Source organism: Callorhinus ursinus, unplaced genomic scaffold (assembly GCF_003265705.2).
Source record: "Callorhinus ursinus isolate GAN/ISIS: 27379988/994484 unplaced genomic scaffold, GSC_fseal_2.0 scaffold4, whole genome shotgun sequence".
Classification (NCBI taxonomy): Eukaryota; Metazoa; Chordata; class Mammalia; order Carnivora; family Otariidae; genus Callorhinus; species Callorhinus ursinus.
Window position 1 is genome coordinate 19,972,262 of NW_027397066.1, and position 15,731 is coordinate 19,987,992.

Below are 15,731 nucleotides of genomic sequence, written 5' to 3' on the forward strand. Positions count from 1 at the left end.
GTAAAGAACCTCAGTGACTTTTTAGTGACTTTTTAGTTTGCCAGTAGAAGCAAAAGTCCGCCGCGGTACCCATTTTCCATTTAAACAGGGAGTAAGCCACAAAGATAAATGGGCAAACTCCACCCTTCCACAATAGCCCATCAGTCCCTCAACTCTGTGACTCCGAGTGGACATCCATATTCAAGCAGACCAGAGATCAAAGCCACATTAGGCATGAGCTACTTTTTATTCATAGACTTACAGAATATATCGAATTAAGAGGCATGTTGTTTGTTAACTGTATTTACCAAAAAAGAGCTAAATATATATCCAGCCTTTAAATGCATCCATTGTAGCTTGCATACTGCAAAATTTGCTTTCATATACATATAAATTATTCTTATTTTACCTAAGTTATGCATCTAAGATACATAAAAATGGTACCAAATGGCATATTGGCTTATTTTATCACAGTTCTTATACATTCCTGATAGTCAAAGGGATTGATAGGGAATGCATAGTTTCCTACTAGAGAAAAAGGTAGATTCTGATACAAGTAATGGAATAATGTTAAGGATAAGAGTGCCTCGCTAGGTTTAGATCTCAGTAGTTTTACAACACAATTCTTATTTCAATTAGCATTACAATGGGCTCTCTTCGTTAATAACTGGCTGTTAATTTGCCTAGTTGGTCCACCCTCTACTTGCCTGGCTCATGAGGCAAAGGAAATCATGATGACCTTTTTTTCTTCCAGTTTATTTCTACTTTCCTAAAAGAGTTTCCTCCACAGCCATCTGCCCTGCTTTTCTGCCCATTCCCTTTAGACTGTCCTAAGTCTGGACCACCTTACTCACGGCGTCAACAACTAGATTATTGCATTCCACTCCAGAGCCCTGCTCAACAGAATCTTTGGCCACTGCCTAATTAAAGAACTCTCTTCCAAAACTGCAGAGCAGAGGGGCTGACACCTTTTCGGAAGAATCAGGAAGCTGGCTAAAGAGATTTTCTTTAGGTGGCATGCAGATAGACTCCCCTCCTGCAGACCTTCATCTCCCTTTCATTATACGCCAGGTCAGAGAAATTTCCATCGTGAGTGTTCCTGGCAGCCAAACCTCCAGCATCCCACGCTGATTTCTTTCCTAAAAATACACAGCCTCTCAATCCATGGGGAAGAAAAATGCAACACTGGCATTTTCAGCGTGCTCCCCAAAGGCTGATTATGACCCGGAGCAATTCATCATCACTTGTGCATTCGAGTTTTTAGTTGTTCCCTGATAGAACTCTCTTGTTTATCTTGTGGACATTGTGACAAGAACCAGATGTGTCTCAACCTCAACATCGCCCCATCGCTATTGGGGTCGGGGGGAGTGTGTGGAGAAGCAGCCCTGCCGGCTAGAAATCCTCTTTAGAGCAGAACACTATCTGAAATTTCTGGAAGACTTTCAAGAGTGGGGCCTCACGTGTAATAGCGATCCCGTAGCGTTTAATTGTTAAAGGGACCAGCTGATGAGACGGTGTCTATTCAACACTATTTTCCTTCTGGCTATGCATATTTTGTTGTATTTTTTATTTTATCTCAAGGTACTGCTATATTCTGAATCATGAGAAAAAAGTCTTCATTTGGAAGGCATGTCAGAGTGTCACAAAGAAAATACAAAGCCCGCTGTGCAGGGGCAAAGCTCTGCTTTTGCCTCACTACTGGATAATCTCGAGCAGGCAACTGACTTAGATTTTTTACGCCGATTTCATTCTCCTGAAATTAGAATACCCGCCCACCAATAAACTGAACTATTTATGAACAAATGAGATGGACACAAAGGTACACTGAAAGAACATAAAGCTTTGCTGAAATGCAGGGTGGGCTTATTATCCGTTGCCCGAGAACACCCTGCCTTCACACCAAAGGCTCGTTTTTAGTCTTCGTGAGAGATCGGTTCCTGATCCCACGCTTTAAGGCTGTGTGGTGTGGCCACTTGGCTACGTGGGGGGACTTAGCCCTAGCCACAGAGACTGTAAAGAAGAAACAAGCTAGCAAGAAGGCAACCCATGGGTGATGGGAAAGGAATGGACGAGAGCAGCCCTTCCCAGAACTCGCTCCACAGGTGATGGCCCCACGTGTCTCTCTGCCTTGGGTTTCTGTTGTTGTTGTTGGGGTTTTTTGGGTTTTGTTGTTGGTGGTGTTCTTTTGTCTTACATTATTACTGGGAAAAAGCTTCTTGCAGAAATTGTTTAAAACTGGAGGGATTCTTGGGATGAAGCAGTGAGATTAATGAAGCAAAGCTTCCACCACCTCGCGCCAAGAACATCTATGCTCCTTTAGCAAGCCGGCCAGAACAAATACCTCCTCCCTCGGTGCCGAGACTCTTGGAGGCTGCAGATTCTGATCTTGTCTAATTTCTTAAGAAGGAAAAGAGAACCTGGCTGCAGCCGCATGGACTACCCGCCCTCTTGCCCTCACCTCACCTACGGTTCCTTAGATCTTTCTTCCACCGGCCAATGTCTCCCTTGGACTCAGCAAGCACCCCTGTCCCCAGCCCCATACCCCGGGCTTCCCGGTTTCCCAGATTCATTATTGGAAACGGTGAATGCCAACGGTTTCTCCAGCCACTTACCCCCTCAGAGGGGAAGCTGCGGAGCCAGTGATGCTTCCCCACGGGCAGCCCTGCGAAAAGATGCCCAGGTTGCCTTCTCAACAAGTGGCTGGACTCGGGAACATCATTTCGAGCTCGCACAAGTGCTAGGGCTGCCGAAAGGCCCCCTACCTTGTTTGCCAAGGGCCTGTTTTTCCGCCCAGGCTTGCCTGAGGGGTTCCATGTGCCAGAAAGAATTGCTTGCCCATCTCAACAGCCAGAGGAATAGCAGAGCTGTCCCACTTTCAGCCACCGATGATGCAGGGATCTGGGCATTTGCAGTCAATGCAAATCAACCGGGAAGGCAAAAGAATCTGGATTTTGATGCTTCAAAAATGAAAACAAACCACTTTTCTCCTGTTCGGTTGGTGCCTACTGGAAAGCTTCAAGCAGCAACGCTATACTCCGTGCGGGTGACCGAGTTCTTTAAAATCCCCGGTGTCTGAGGCTGGAAGCCCGCAGTCTGCAGTCCCGAATGTAGCCAGCATCGAGGCTACTCATTGCCTTGATCTGCATCGCTTCAACCAGAAACAACACCGTGCTCAGATCTGCGGCAAAACACCTACCAACTCATGACTTGGCAAATGCTCATTAAAAAATAACACTCCAGTACAACATGATTGTGCTGGTTTGGGGGCTACCAGAGATGCTGTTGGGGGGCTCTTTCAGAGTCACTCCTAAAATCCACTTCAAGAGAACCAGCTAATTAGGCAGAGCATCCACTGGGAAGCTTCCACAAAACCAGACCCCATGGGCTTCCCAATAATCCACACCAGGGAAGGCCAGTTTGAAATAGACCCTCTGGCCCCCTGAGCGCAGACCTGTGTGTCTAGCTCCAAAGCTGGTCCCCAGTGATCAGCCCGAGCCCGCCCCCCTCCCCGCCCCAGCCTATTCAGGATGAGCCCCCTGCCAGTATGTGGTCCCACGTCAGGGTGTGAGCCCCAGGGGGTTTTCCTCGGCTAAACTACTGGGAAAGGAAGGGGCACCGGTGTCAGAAGCACCCTGGGTTCTGCAATGTGGTGCCCCAGCCTGTCCGCATTGGCGGCGGCAGCAACAGCACATCAACAAAGCAGGACCGATGCAGGAGTAGGGAGGAAGGCAGGGAGGCAGGAAGGTAGGCTGGTACTCAATGACTCGAAACAGGAAGCTGCCCAGAGGGCACAGACATGCACAAATCAAAGGGCCACCTCTAGGTTTCAAAGTACAACGAGACTTGTGTAAAGTCCTCTTTGATCCCACAAAATCTTGCTTCAGAAATTCTACCGAATGCTCATCAGCTGGAAAGCCCTGTTCTATTGCTTTAAAGGATGGGATGAAAAGCACCGTTCAGTCTTTGGCCTGTCTGCTGGTTACCCACAAATTCAAAGAATGGGTTCAGGGAAGCAGCCAAGTCATGGAGGGCATCTAAAAGCAATATTGCTCCGGGCGCCACGGGGTCGGCTCTGAACTACAAGGAAGAGGGGAAACTGCCTTTGTCTCACTCATGGGCCTATGGCCCATGCTGGGCCTGGACGCGTGTCAGCAGAGTATTTTCTTTGTGGCAAAGGAAGCAACGCCCAACGTTATTTTGTGAACACCCCCCATCACGAGCATCGCCCGAACCAATGAAACAGCCAACGTTCTGCTATGAAGGGGCATTCAGGAAACTGAAATGACTCAAAATAGTATTGCTGAGTGTTATCAGATTTTTAAATGAATCATCAGCAAATTTTTTCAGCTGACTTTGGCTTTAAGCATTCTTACCCAACAAGATTGCTGAAATGGAATGAGAAGGGCCCATAGTTTGGTGGTTTTTTTTTTTTTTTAATTTCATCATAAGAACCGCCCCATCTTATCCGATTTCCTCCTTCCTCATTAAAAAAAAAAGAAGAAGAAAAAAGCACATTACTTTTCTAGATGGTAAGAGTTAATGCTCTACTCTTTTCTCAGAGATAACAGGCTTTAAGATGTCTTTTGAAATGGGAGAATGGACATGTCATGCAGTTAGCCAATAAAAGCAATCCCTGATTGAAATGTGAGTTCTAAAATGTTGAAAATTTCTATTTCCCCAGTGCGTTTTTAATTGCGGAGCTCTGAACTTGGCCTTGTGTTTGTTTCTCGGGCCTCTCTTGTGAAAGCTAGCACTATGTGTCTCTTAAATTCACCAGTCACCTCTTCACAAACTTAAGTCAACGACTATATGTTCAAAAATCTTTGTTTTCCCTTTGAAACTGGATGCAAAAAAGAAATCTCTCCTGTCAGTGGAGACAGCTGTGAAGGAACGAGGTGCCTGCACATAAATCTCCTTGAATTTTTTGAATAGCTGCTTTTCTTTATCCCACTGGTAGATCTGGGAGAATGTATAGTCACTCCCCAGGGCCAGGTAGTGATTATCTTTAAAAGAAAAGGGCTGCAGTGTCATGGCCCCCCGGGATGGAAGAGCCTGGATCTCCACAAACTGCTTACTGTTCCACGTCATGACCCTCGAGTCCCCGATGAAGCGGGTGAGGGAAAGGTAGAGGGCATTCTGCATCCTAAAGCTCTTCACGGCCAGTACATCCTCCATGTTGGGGATATCACTGTGGGGGACAAACTTCTTAGAGCTTTTATTCCACTGGAGGATGATGGGGACCTGGGAACGGCTGGACAGAATCAGGTGCGACTTCCCGTCTATGTCAACAAATTCTGCATCCGTGTCCCTGAACCACTCGTGCAGAGACTGGTAGGAGTAGAACCCTTTGGTGTTCCATTTATACACCGTGGACAGACCAGCTTTAGAGCTATCTGCGATGATGAAGAACGTCTCGTCCTCAATCTGAAACAGCTCGATGTCGTTGGGCTTCGAAATGCGAGAGACTTCAATGTCCTGGAATTTGACAAACTTGGTCCAGCTCTCGTCATATTTGTAGATGTGAGAGCCTCCGAAGAGCTGGGCCACCACCACGAAAACCTGGTCGTCGATGAGGATGGCCTTACAGCCCACAATGGACTGACCTGTGCCCCAAGAGAAACGAGAGGGCATTAGGGCACCGCAGGGAGAAATGGTCCTCCGTAGTGATATTGGAACCCTCGTGAGCTGGCAAATGCGGACAGATGTAAAGAAATGTGAGAAAATGGGGTAGCCGACGCACGGAACAGCATGGCGGCTTCTCGACAATCTGAACACAGAAATACCATGTGATCCAGCAATTCCACTTCCGGGTCCATACCCAAAAGTAAAGAAAGCAGGGTCTCTAAGAGATGTGCACACACATGTTCACAACAGCATTATTCACAATAGCCAAAAGGTAGAAGCAACCCTAGTGTCCACTGATGGATGAATGGATAACCGAAATGTGGTGTAGACACACATGGAACATTGCTCAACCTTAAAAAGGAAGGAAATCCTCACATAGGACACATGACAATATGGATGAACGTTGAGGGCATTATCCTAAGTGAAATAAAGGTAGTCACAAAAAGATAAATAATATCTGACTCCACTTACATGAGGTCCCTAAAGTAGTCAGATTCAGAGAGACAGAAAACAGAATGATGGGGGCCAGGGGCTGGGGGAGAATGGGGAGTTAGTGTTTAATGGATAGAGAGTTTTAGTTTTTCAAGATGAAAAGCGTTCCGGAGATTGTTTACACAACACCGTGAATGCACTTAATGCTACTGAACAGTACACTTAAAAATGGCTAAGATGGTAAGTTTTATGTTCTGCATATTTCCCTACAATTAAAACATTTTTAAAAACTTAAAAAAAAAAATGTGTCTCCATTAAGGGCTGGTCTCCTGGTCTCTGGTATCTTTAGAGGCCGGAGTACAATTCAGGGAAGGCACCAACACCAAAGGTATTGTCTTCATGTTCTTCAAAAAAGTATTTCCCAACTCCGGACAGTGGAATGAGACAGATGGGCTTCTGTTCCTGGCATGGGGGTAAGGGAGGGTAAAAAGGTAGGAGTCAGGTCTCAGAGATAGGAGGAAAAGAAAGTAATGAAGACATCTGGCTCCTTCTGATTTCTGGAGCCAAAGGAAGCTGAACAGAGGCAGAGACGGAACAGAGGAGTGTTAAGCCCTGTAACTCTAGACCAGGTGGCCCAGGGTTTGAAATGCAGCCCATACCGTATAAGCTTTCTGGCCCTGTGCCAGTTAACTGTCTGGGCTCAGGCTCCCCATCTATAAAATGAGGCGCTATTAGCGCTGACCTTCCAGGGTCAGTAAAGACTAAGTGAGAAAATTCCTGGTGTTTTTAGAACACAGCACCCACAAACAGGAAGTGGTCAACAATTAGTAGCTATCATTACTGGCTAATTGAAACGACTGTCCTGACCTCGCTCCTCTAAAATTTCCTATAACAGGCGCTGCGTAAGTACCTGAAGAATGGTCAATGACGAGAATGATCTAGCTCAGGCGGCCCAGAACCGGAACTCTGCTGGAAAAGGGGAAGTCTTCTGTCTGGACCACCGCCTACAGTCTTCTCCCACGCTGCACCCGGACCCCCAGACTGTCCCCCAGCCTCCTCAGCCGGCCAGCGAGCAATGGACCACCCACAACCCAAAGAGGATTGACCCTCCACCTAGGTCATTGGATTAAAACTTATTTCTTTCCCCCCTGATTTTCTAGGCGATTGGACCAAAGTGAATTTAGTCTGTAAATTACAGGGTAATTATCCAATTCCTGTCCTCAGTATTAACTTTGGGGGCAGCCAGTGGGTAGTTTTTAGAGTGATACTTACTTTTCTCTTTCACTATTTTGGCCTTCTTGCAAGAACTTGGTTCCCTTCTTTTGTTTAAACAAATTATTTTGTTTAAACTAATTATTCCTTTTTTTTCCTGAGTATAAAAGTTTTCAACATTCCCCAAAGCAAATTTTACAAAAATAATAGGTAACAATTATAGTGTGTACTATGACCGAGCACTATACTAAGCATTTTACATGTATTCACTCATTTAATCCTTAACACAACCCAATAAGACCAGTACTATCATCATCAGCATCATCCCCATTTTGTAAAGGGTAAAACTGAGGCACAAAGAAGTGAAGTAACTTATACAGCTAGTATGTGGTAGAGCCTGGGATCTGAATCTGGGTAGTCTGGCTCCAGTTTACACTCAGCTGCGAACAGACCAAAAAGCACCAAAAAGAAAATCAGAATTACTTGTACTGCAAAGTTGAAATAACACTTAACGTCTTGATGTACTTCCTTAATCGTTACTCTACACACATACTCAAATGTGCTTTTTAAAAATAAATTTGGGGGGCACCTGGGTGGCTCAGTCGGTTAAGCGTCTGCCTTCGGCTCAGGTCACGGACCCAGGGTCCTGGGGTCGAGCTCTGCATGGGGTCCCTGCTCTGCTTGTCCCTCTCCCTCTGACGACCCCTCCCCCCTGCTCATGCTCTCTGTCTCTCAAAAAAAGAAATAAAAATCTTTAAAAATAAATAAATAAATAAATAAATAAACTTGGGCTTATAGGATACATGGGCTTTTTATAACCTACTTTTTTTTATTTGACCATGACATTGTGAACATTTTCCCCTGCTACTGCACCTTCTACAACTTGATTTTTAAATACTATAAGGTATTGCACTGTACAGGTGTATCCTATTTTTAACAAATCCCCTACTGTTGGACATTGCAGTTATTTCTAGCTTTTCATTATTTTAAGTAACATGTTTCCTTGTAGAGCAATCTTTTTTGAAAACCATCTGGCAGTGTTCTTAAAGGTAGGCATTGCTGGGGTAAACGTTGTGCCCCCTGGAGGAGCCAAACAGGAAAGATAGCCACCCGCCGCAGGACCTTTGCACTTGCTGTTGCCTCTGTCTGGACTGCTTCCTCCTCACATTGTCCCCATGGATCAACCCCTCATGTCCCACTTGGCTTCTCCAAACAACCTTTCTCACGAGGCCTATCTAAATGTCACAATCTAAAATGTCAACACTCCCATGGCCAGCTCTTCAAAACTCCCATCCCCCTCTTCCCTTCCCTTCTTAGTGTGTTGCTATCTGATGTGTTAGCTGTATTATAATTGTCTTTTTTATTGTCTCTTGCTCCCATTATAATACAAACCCGTTGAGGATGGAGGTTTTCATCTGGCCTGTGCATGGCTGTGACCCCAGCACCTAGACTGTGCCTAGCTCGGATTAAAGGCTCAAGAAATCCTTGTGAATGAATGAATGAATGAATGACCTGATGCACGTAGGGATGCAGCCAGCTGCAGATTGTCGGAAGGGCAAGCAGAGGGCAGTGCCGTCCCTTCCTACCGAGGTCAGCCTAAGAGAAGAAAGGGGTGAGATGCAGCAGTGACAGGCCCTGGGCTTTGCCCCCAAAGTGATTCAACACGCCTGAGCCTTGATCTCTCCATCTGTGAAGGTGTGAGAAGGAAGCTGACATTCATTAAGAACTGCTCACTCGGGTCCTGGGATCGAGTCCTGCGTCGGGCTCCCTGCTCCTTGGGAGCCTGCTTCTCCCTCTGCCTCTCTCTCTCTCTGTCTTTCATGAATAAATAAATAAAATCTTTAAAAAAAAAAAAAAAAGAACTGCTCACTCGGTGCCTGGCACTCACTGACTCCTCACAGCATCCACATAAAGTACATGCGCTGCCCATCCTACAGATGAGGAGACCGAGCCCTAGAGGCCACAGTCCATATTATATCTCAGTGCCTGGCAGAGTCCGGAGTACAATCCACGTCCATCAGTTTTCACAAGCCGAGCTCTTTATCATCTCTATGCCCCCTTTCTCTTGAACAGGGCTTCTGTCCTCTACCTGCAGGCAGGCAACCCGCGCTAAGACCTCAAGGGGCTGTGGTGAGTTTCCAATGAGACAAACCGGCTCCTGGCACCTCATGGGCCTGCAAGCAGCCTTGGCAACCAGCCCTGGTGTGGACCCCACTCCCCACCCCGCATAAAGCAAAGCTTCACTCTGCTCCCATCTCCTAGCATGGGGTGGGAGGAGGGGAGGCCAGGGGGCCAGCCCATTCATCCCTCACCCATTTCCCAAGTCTGGAAAAAGAGGGAAGCAAAGAGCACATGGATAGCGGGTCTCCCCTTCCTTGTTTCCTTTAATATGTACCGGGTTTAGGGTCCAAATGCCTGAGCTTTCTCGCCAGGTTCACCTGCGGTGCTCTGTGCTGAGTGCGTGCTTGGCGGGGGTGGGGCTGCTCTCGGGAGTGTGAGCTCAGCACTAGGAGGCCAGGTGGCCGCACCGCGGAGGCGCATCTGACATGGCATCTTTGGAGCTTCTGGGGCGCCTGTGCACCTCAAAGACCTCCCAGTGCTGCCAAGATCAGGCTCATTACCATCTCTGCTCTGGGAGGGGTGGAACCACGCTCTCCCTGCCTCCCTCCACCCCTGCACCTGCTGCAAAACCACTTTGCACCTGCGAGCTTCCTAGGAGCCTCCTGATCCAGAATGTCTACCTGATATGCTGCAACAGCAAAATACTGCTCTGACCCCAAATCGGGAACCACTAAAGGAAATCCTCTTGTGGGGTCACAATTAGGCTACTGTGGTGCTGTCTATAAAGTCAATATTATTATCAGATTGCACTTGATAAATGAGAAGTCTTTAAAAGGTTATCGACTTAACCTACTTATTTAAAAAGCAAGGAAAAACTAAATTAAAAAATAAAAAGCAAGTAGACGGCCCATTTTTAGTAGCGCTGAGACACTGGGTTCCTGACAGTGTTGAAAGAAGCATTAACTAGGCCTCAACCCAAAGGCATGAATTTAGATAGCCATTTATTCTTATTTTGTTTGCACTTATTTAAAGGAAGCAGTGATCGCCAGGACCTGGCAAGAGGACAGCAGGAACAAGCCATACAGTGTGTCTGTATGTGCATGCATAGATGGATGTGTGTCTGTGTGTGCGTGCATGGATGTGTGCCTGTGTGTGCATGCCTGGATGGATGTGTGTCTGTGTGTGTGTGTGCATGGATGGATGTGTGTCTGTGTGTGCATGCACAGATATGTGCATGCCTGGATGGATGTGTGTCTGTGTGTGCATGCACGGATGGTTGTGTGTCTGTGTGTGCATGCATGGACTGATGTGGTCTGTGTGTGCATGCAAGGATGTGTGCCTGTGTGTGTGTGCATGGATGGATGCGTGTCTGTGTGTGCGTGCATGGATTGATGTGGTCTGTGCGTGCATGCATGGATGTGTGCCTGTGTGTGCGTGCCTGGATGGATGTGTGTCTGTGTGTGCATGCATGGATGTGTGCCTGTGTGTGTGTGCATGCATGGATGTGTGTGTGTCTGTGTGTGTGCATGGATGGATGTGTGCCTGTGTGTGCGTGCCTGGATGGATATGCGTCTGTGTGTGCGTGCCTGGATGGATGTCCGCCTGTGTGTGCGTGCCTGGATGGATGTGCGTCTTTGTGTGTGTGCATGGATGGATGTGCGCCTGTGTGTATGTGCCTGGATAGATATGCGCCTGTGTGTGCGTGAATGGATGGATGTGTGTCTGTGTGTGCATGTGTGGATGGATGCGGTCTGTGTGTGTGTGCGTGGATGGATGCGGTCTGTGTGTGCATGCATGGATGGATGTGTGTCTGTGCATGCGCATGTGTGCATGAGCATGTGTTAGCACATTAGTTAACGATCAGCATAACAGAAGTCAAAGGTATCATTTAGCTGTATAAAAAGCTGTTGCGGTCTTAGGCTGCCCAAAGCGCTCAGGATTAAGGGATTCTCAGGTGACTTCTCACCACTACCGGAAAATGCCTCCGACTATATGAAACCCATCCTCTCTCCCCTTTCAAAGGATCACAAACGACAAATAAGATCACCACCCCCAGTTTCTGTTCTCACCAATAACTGACCAAGTCAAGAAGAAATCAGAGAGAAGAGGGTGGGCTGGAACGTGTTCCCCAACTCTAGCCAAGTCAGGGAGCCACGCCTCCCCTCCTTGGGATGCCAGAATGCTGTTTCTCTCACCGGCTTGAGGCCGTCAATACATCTGATTGAAGTCACAACACACCTGTAATGTTGTCATAGCTCCGGAAATTCATTTCGATGTGGTCCCACTCCAGCACCATGCAGTTCTCCATGCTGGGCTGAGCGATGGCCACATACACGTCATTCTTGGAGTTGAACGTATCCACCGAAACCGACTGGTAGGGCAAAGTCTGATGAACAACAAAATCTGGGAATGGGTATTTAAAGAAAAAAAAAGTCTCCATGAGATCCCCTGTGGGAATTATTGCCCTCCATTTCCCTTCTACCCTTTGTAGCATTGGTTCCAAAGATGAGCAGGGAGGAGGGGGGACCGGAGAGAGAAGCAACACGCATATCACAGCATGTTTTACTCTGGAAGGTTCCAGAAGGGTTCTGCCTTGGACAGGATGATGAATAGCTCACAGCTTGGCTGCCGGATTGCAAAGTTTAAAACAAATTTGGGGAGACCTGGCTCTCGAAAACACCAGCACAAAGATGCCACGGAACAGCACTGCCTCAACACTGCCCAGATGCAAATCACTCTGGGAAGAGACTGGCAGTGGTCGCATGGGTTTGGGAAATGCCGTTTCTAGCCCTCTCGGGATGGCCCTGGAAGCAAAAAACCTGTCTTGCTTTGCTTGCTGGGGCGCTTCTCAAGCTTACCTGCCAAGGTGATTGTTTCGGCCGTGGTTACACTCCCACGCTCCCCAACTCCAGGTTCAAAACCAAAGGTAAACTCCCTCAGGGCACGCTGCACTTCGGGGAACCAAACCAAGCCCTCTGATACAGACCCAGAGATTTATGAAGCCCGCAGAGCAGGGAAGTGAACCGAAGGACGTTTATTGGTTGTTGGACTTGGGGGTGAGGGACGGCTATGCCTGCGATGTGGACAGTCTCCCGCGGTCCGCGAACAATGACAGTTCTGTTGGATCTTCAAGCCATGTGGAACCATCCTATCAGAACACGTGTTCTACTCCTACACTTAGTGCTAAGTCAGCACTCCTCGGGGTATGGCCCCCTCAGCTACCGCTGACTCACTGTGTTCTCTTGGAAGGGAGGTACCAGCTTACCAAGGAACAGGGTGAGCGTGCCGTGGGATGCAAGGAGGGGTAGTGTGTGGGAGCTAGGGAAGCAATGAAGAAAGAATTAAAACAAACAATTGAACAAAACACTAAGAAAGCTGAAGGTAAGTTATTTCTTCGGCTAGAGATGCTTCCATGTGCACCGCTTCTTGGCAGGCTAAGCACACCCAAGGTCAAATGATGGTGGACGTCTGGCTGAGGGAAGTCGTTCCTCTGAGAAAACCCTGGCTCGGCCCATCCCCTGCCCACCCACCCCTTAGCTGTGCCCACTCCGGCCCCATCTCTCCTGCAGAGCCGTCCCAGATCCAATGCACAGGACTCTCTCCTCCCTCACTGGGTCCATCATAAGGCATGGCTCTTTCGATCTCATCCTTCACGAATCTCCAGCACGGCAACTGCAGAGTCAGCTTTGGAGAAATGGGAAAGATCTTAGAGCCTTGAGCCCTTTCACAGAGCCAGAAGCTGAAGCTCCGACAGCGTGTGCGCCCGCACAGCCAGCGTCTTGTGCCTCCTGAACCAAGGGCTTCCTGAGGTCAGGCCTGGGTCCCACCCTCCTGAGAGCCTCCCACGGCATAAGCCCATGGTGGCCACTCAAGAAATAACTGGTTCGGAGGAAGCCTCATAAAAGAGGTCGAGTGAGAAAGACAGTAAAGGGGTGAGCCACTCAGTGGTGAGCAAAGGCAGGATAACGCTGATGGGGCAGAGGCAGGAAAGGAAGGGAGAGCCTGAGAGACGCCGAGGAAGGGTTGAGGTGGGAAGGGTAGAGCGGGAATGAGAAGAGCAGGTATCGTGAGGGGCGGGAGAAGGGAACAGGGCTGAGGGAACCAGGATGGCATGCGGCACAGGAAAGAGCCCTGTGCCTGGGTTCAGACCCTCTGAAACCACCCCCTGCACTTGAGGCCCGAGGCTGCGCCCTTTCCCTGACAAGGCCTCAGTTTACTTCGGTGCCAGACGGGGGCGACGAATTTTTACCTGCCTAGCTTGATGGCAGGGACGCATTGGTAATGTTGGTGGAAGCGCCCATCTCGGGGCCTGGCACGTAGTAGGGGCTTCATAAATATGGAATTGAGGTCTGAGAAAGGGCTGCCTGCCTCCTCCGTCCCAGCCATCCCTGGGCTGTCTCTTGAGGAAGTGTCCATCCTAACGGCATCTAAGATGACATGGCAGAGCTGTGACTGACGTCTGGCTGAGTGACCTCGGGGAAGTTATTGCACCTCTGTCTGGCTTAGTGTCCTCACTGGATATTTTAATTCTTACTCACACAGAGTGGTGCGTAGCATAGTGAGGGCTCAGTACATGCTCACTTTTGGAGGTGTTCCTATCCCCATTCTGAGTGCGCAGTAGGTGCCTCATAAATGCTTGCTGGCATAGGAGTGTGGGAGGGCTGGCCTCGCCCACCCTGTGGTCCACTCTGCAGACCGTGTGGGGAGGAGGCTGGGGATGAATGAACGATGCACGCAGGTGCAGGGACAGGAGGGGGAAGGAAAGAGCAGGCCGCCTCTGCACCTGACAGCCCGAAGTCGCCGAGGGAGAGCAGGGACAAGTGACAGTAGTGGACGAAGGATCCCCTCACCCCCAGAGCCGGGAGCACAGCAGCCGCAAGAGCTGAGGCTTTAGCTAAGACAGGCTAGGCTTCGGGTTCCCACTTGTATTTGCAGCTCTGTGACCTTGGGCAAGAAACTTGAGCCTCAGGGTCCGCATCAGTGAAATAAGGGTGACACCTATTTCGTGAGGTTGCCGTAGCGACTACGGAAGAGAGTGTAAGCGTTAGCATTAGAGTCGTGTATGGGGAGTGTGATACCTTAGCTTTGTAGGCTGTAGAACAATGACCGTGTTGAGTTGCTGCGTGAACGCTCAGGAAGGATCACCATGGCTCCCAGCCCCGTCCCTTGTCAAACCCCCCAGATACTAGAGCACATCAAAGAGTAAAAACGGACAAAACTCAACCTGTAGATACACAGAAAAAAGGAAATGGTAGCAGTCATCGTCTGCTTCCTTTTCTGGAGACAGAAAAGGACTCCGAGAATTCGGCTGCGGCCTTTTAATTCTGGGACAGCCACAGACCCCCTTCTGCCTCTCGGGCTGCCTTCTGCTAACGCAAGCCCCGAAGGTTCCAAACGGTCCTGCCTTGCCTCCAACCCACGTCTCCCGCCTGCACGCCGACGTCTCGGAAACATGAGCATTCGCTGAAAAATGCAGGCTGTTTAAAGGGCAGACCAAAAAGTTTCAGTTTTTTATTTAAAAAAAAAAAAAAACCCAGAAAGAAAGAGAGCTGCCAAAATTAGACAGCATTTTACAAATCTCGCTTTTAACGGTTCTATTTTCATTTGTTTTCCCAAAACATTGGTTTCATAATATTTTCTATATGCTGACTATCTGGCACAACACAGACTGTTAAATCATCTGAATTATAAATCTAATTCTTAATAGGAGAGTCCCTCTCCCTGTCCCCCACCCCGACCCCCAGAAAGGAGGAGGAGGAAGAAGAGAAAAGGAAGAAAGGAAGAAAAGAAAATGACTGGTCACTACGTGTTGGGTGGGGGGTGGGGAGGGCTGGAGGAATGTAAAGATCCTCTCCTGTCCCCATTTTAATCTGTCTTTCACGACCGGCGAAAGCACATTTGTCGTGCCAAGATCTCCAACAATACACACATTGATATGACATCCATTTCCGAGTGTTAAAGTATTAACAGCACGCTCCACACAAAGTGCGGCCATTCACGTTGGATTAAGTTCATGATGTCAGTGGGACGCTTACAATTTAGGCCTTGCTCCCACTGGAATCAACAGATTTTTACACAGCTATTTATAGCCCTTGCAGGAAATAAATTATACATGATGCCGATCCTATTGGGAGAGAAACTGCACATTAATGCATTATTTCTCTTTGCATTTCATCAGCCCAGCGATAGGGAAGCTAACAGGACAATTATGATGCAAGATGCACTCCCTCTAAGGAATTTAGCGAATTACCCACCTAACACGGGGAATCATGAGTAGGTGACAGGGATTTTTGAGGTGGTTAAAAATAGACTCGAAAGCGGAGGGTTAGGGAAGGATTGTGATTACGCTAGAAGCTGAAACAGTCCGGCGGTGGTTCTGCCGGGTGAATTATACACGGGCACCACAACACAATGGCAAGAGA

General features: G+C 48.2%; 1 protein-coding gene across 1 annotated transcript in view; it reads right to left on the reverse strand.

Moving 5' to 3' along the window:
• Window positions 1-216: 216 nt before the first annotated feature.
• The window catches only part of LGI2 (leucine rich repeat LGI family member 2), a 30,430-nt gene continuing 14,915 nt past the window's right edge, over window positions 217-15,731 (reverse strand). Inside the window, exons 7-8 of the mRNA XM_025887567.2 lie at window positions 11,548-11,712; window positions 217-5,582 (exon numbers count right to left, since the gene is read on the reverse strand). Of these exons, the coding sequence (XP_025743352.1) occupies window positions 4,765-5,582; window positions 11,548-11,712 (983 nt within the window). The 3' untranslated portion in view covers window positions 217-4,764. The remainder of the gene's footprint in view (window positions 5,583-11,547; window positions 11,713-15,731) is intronic.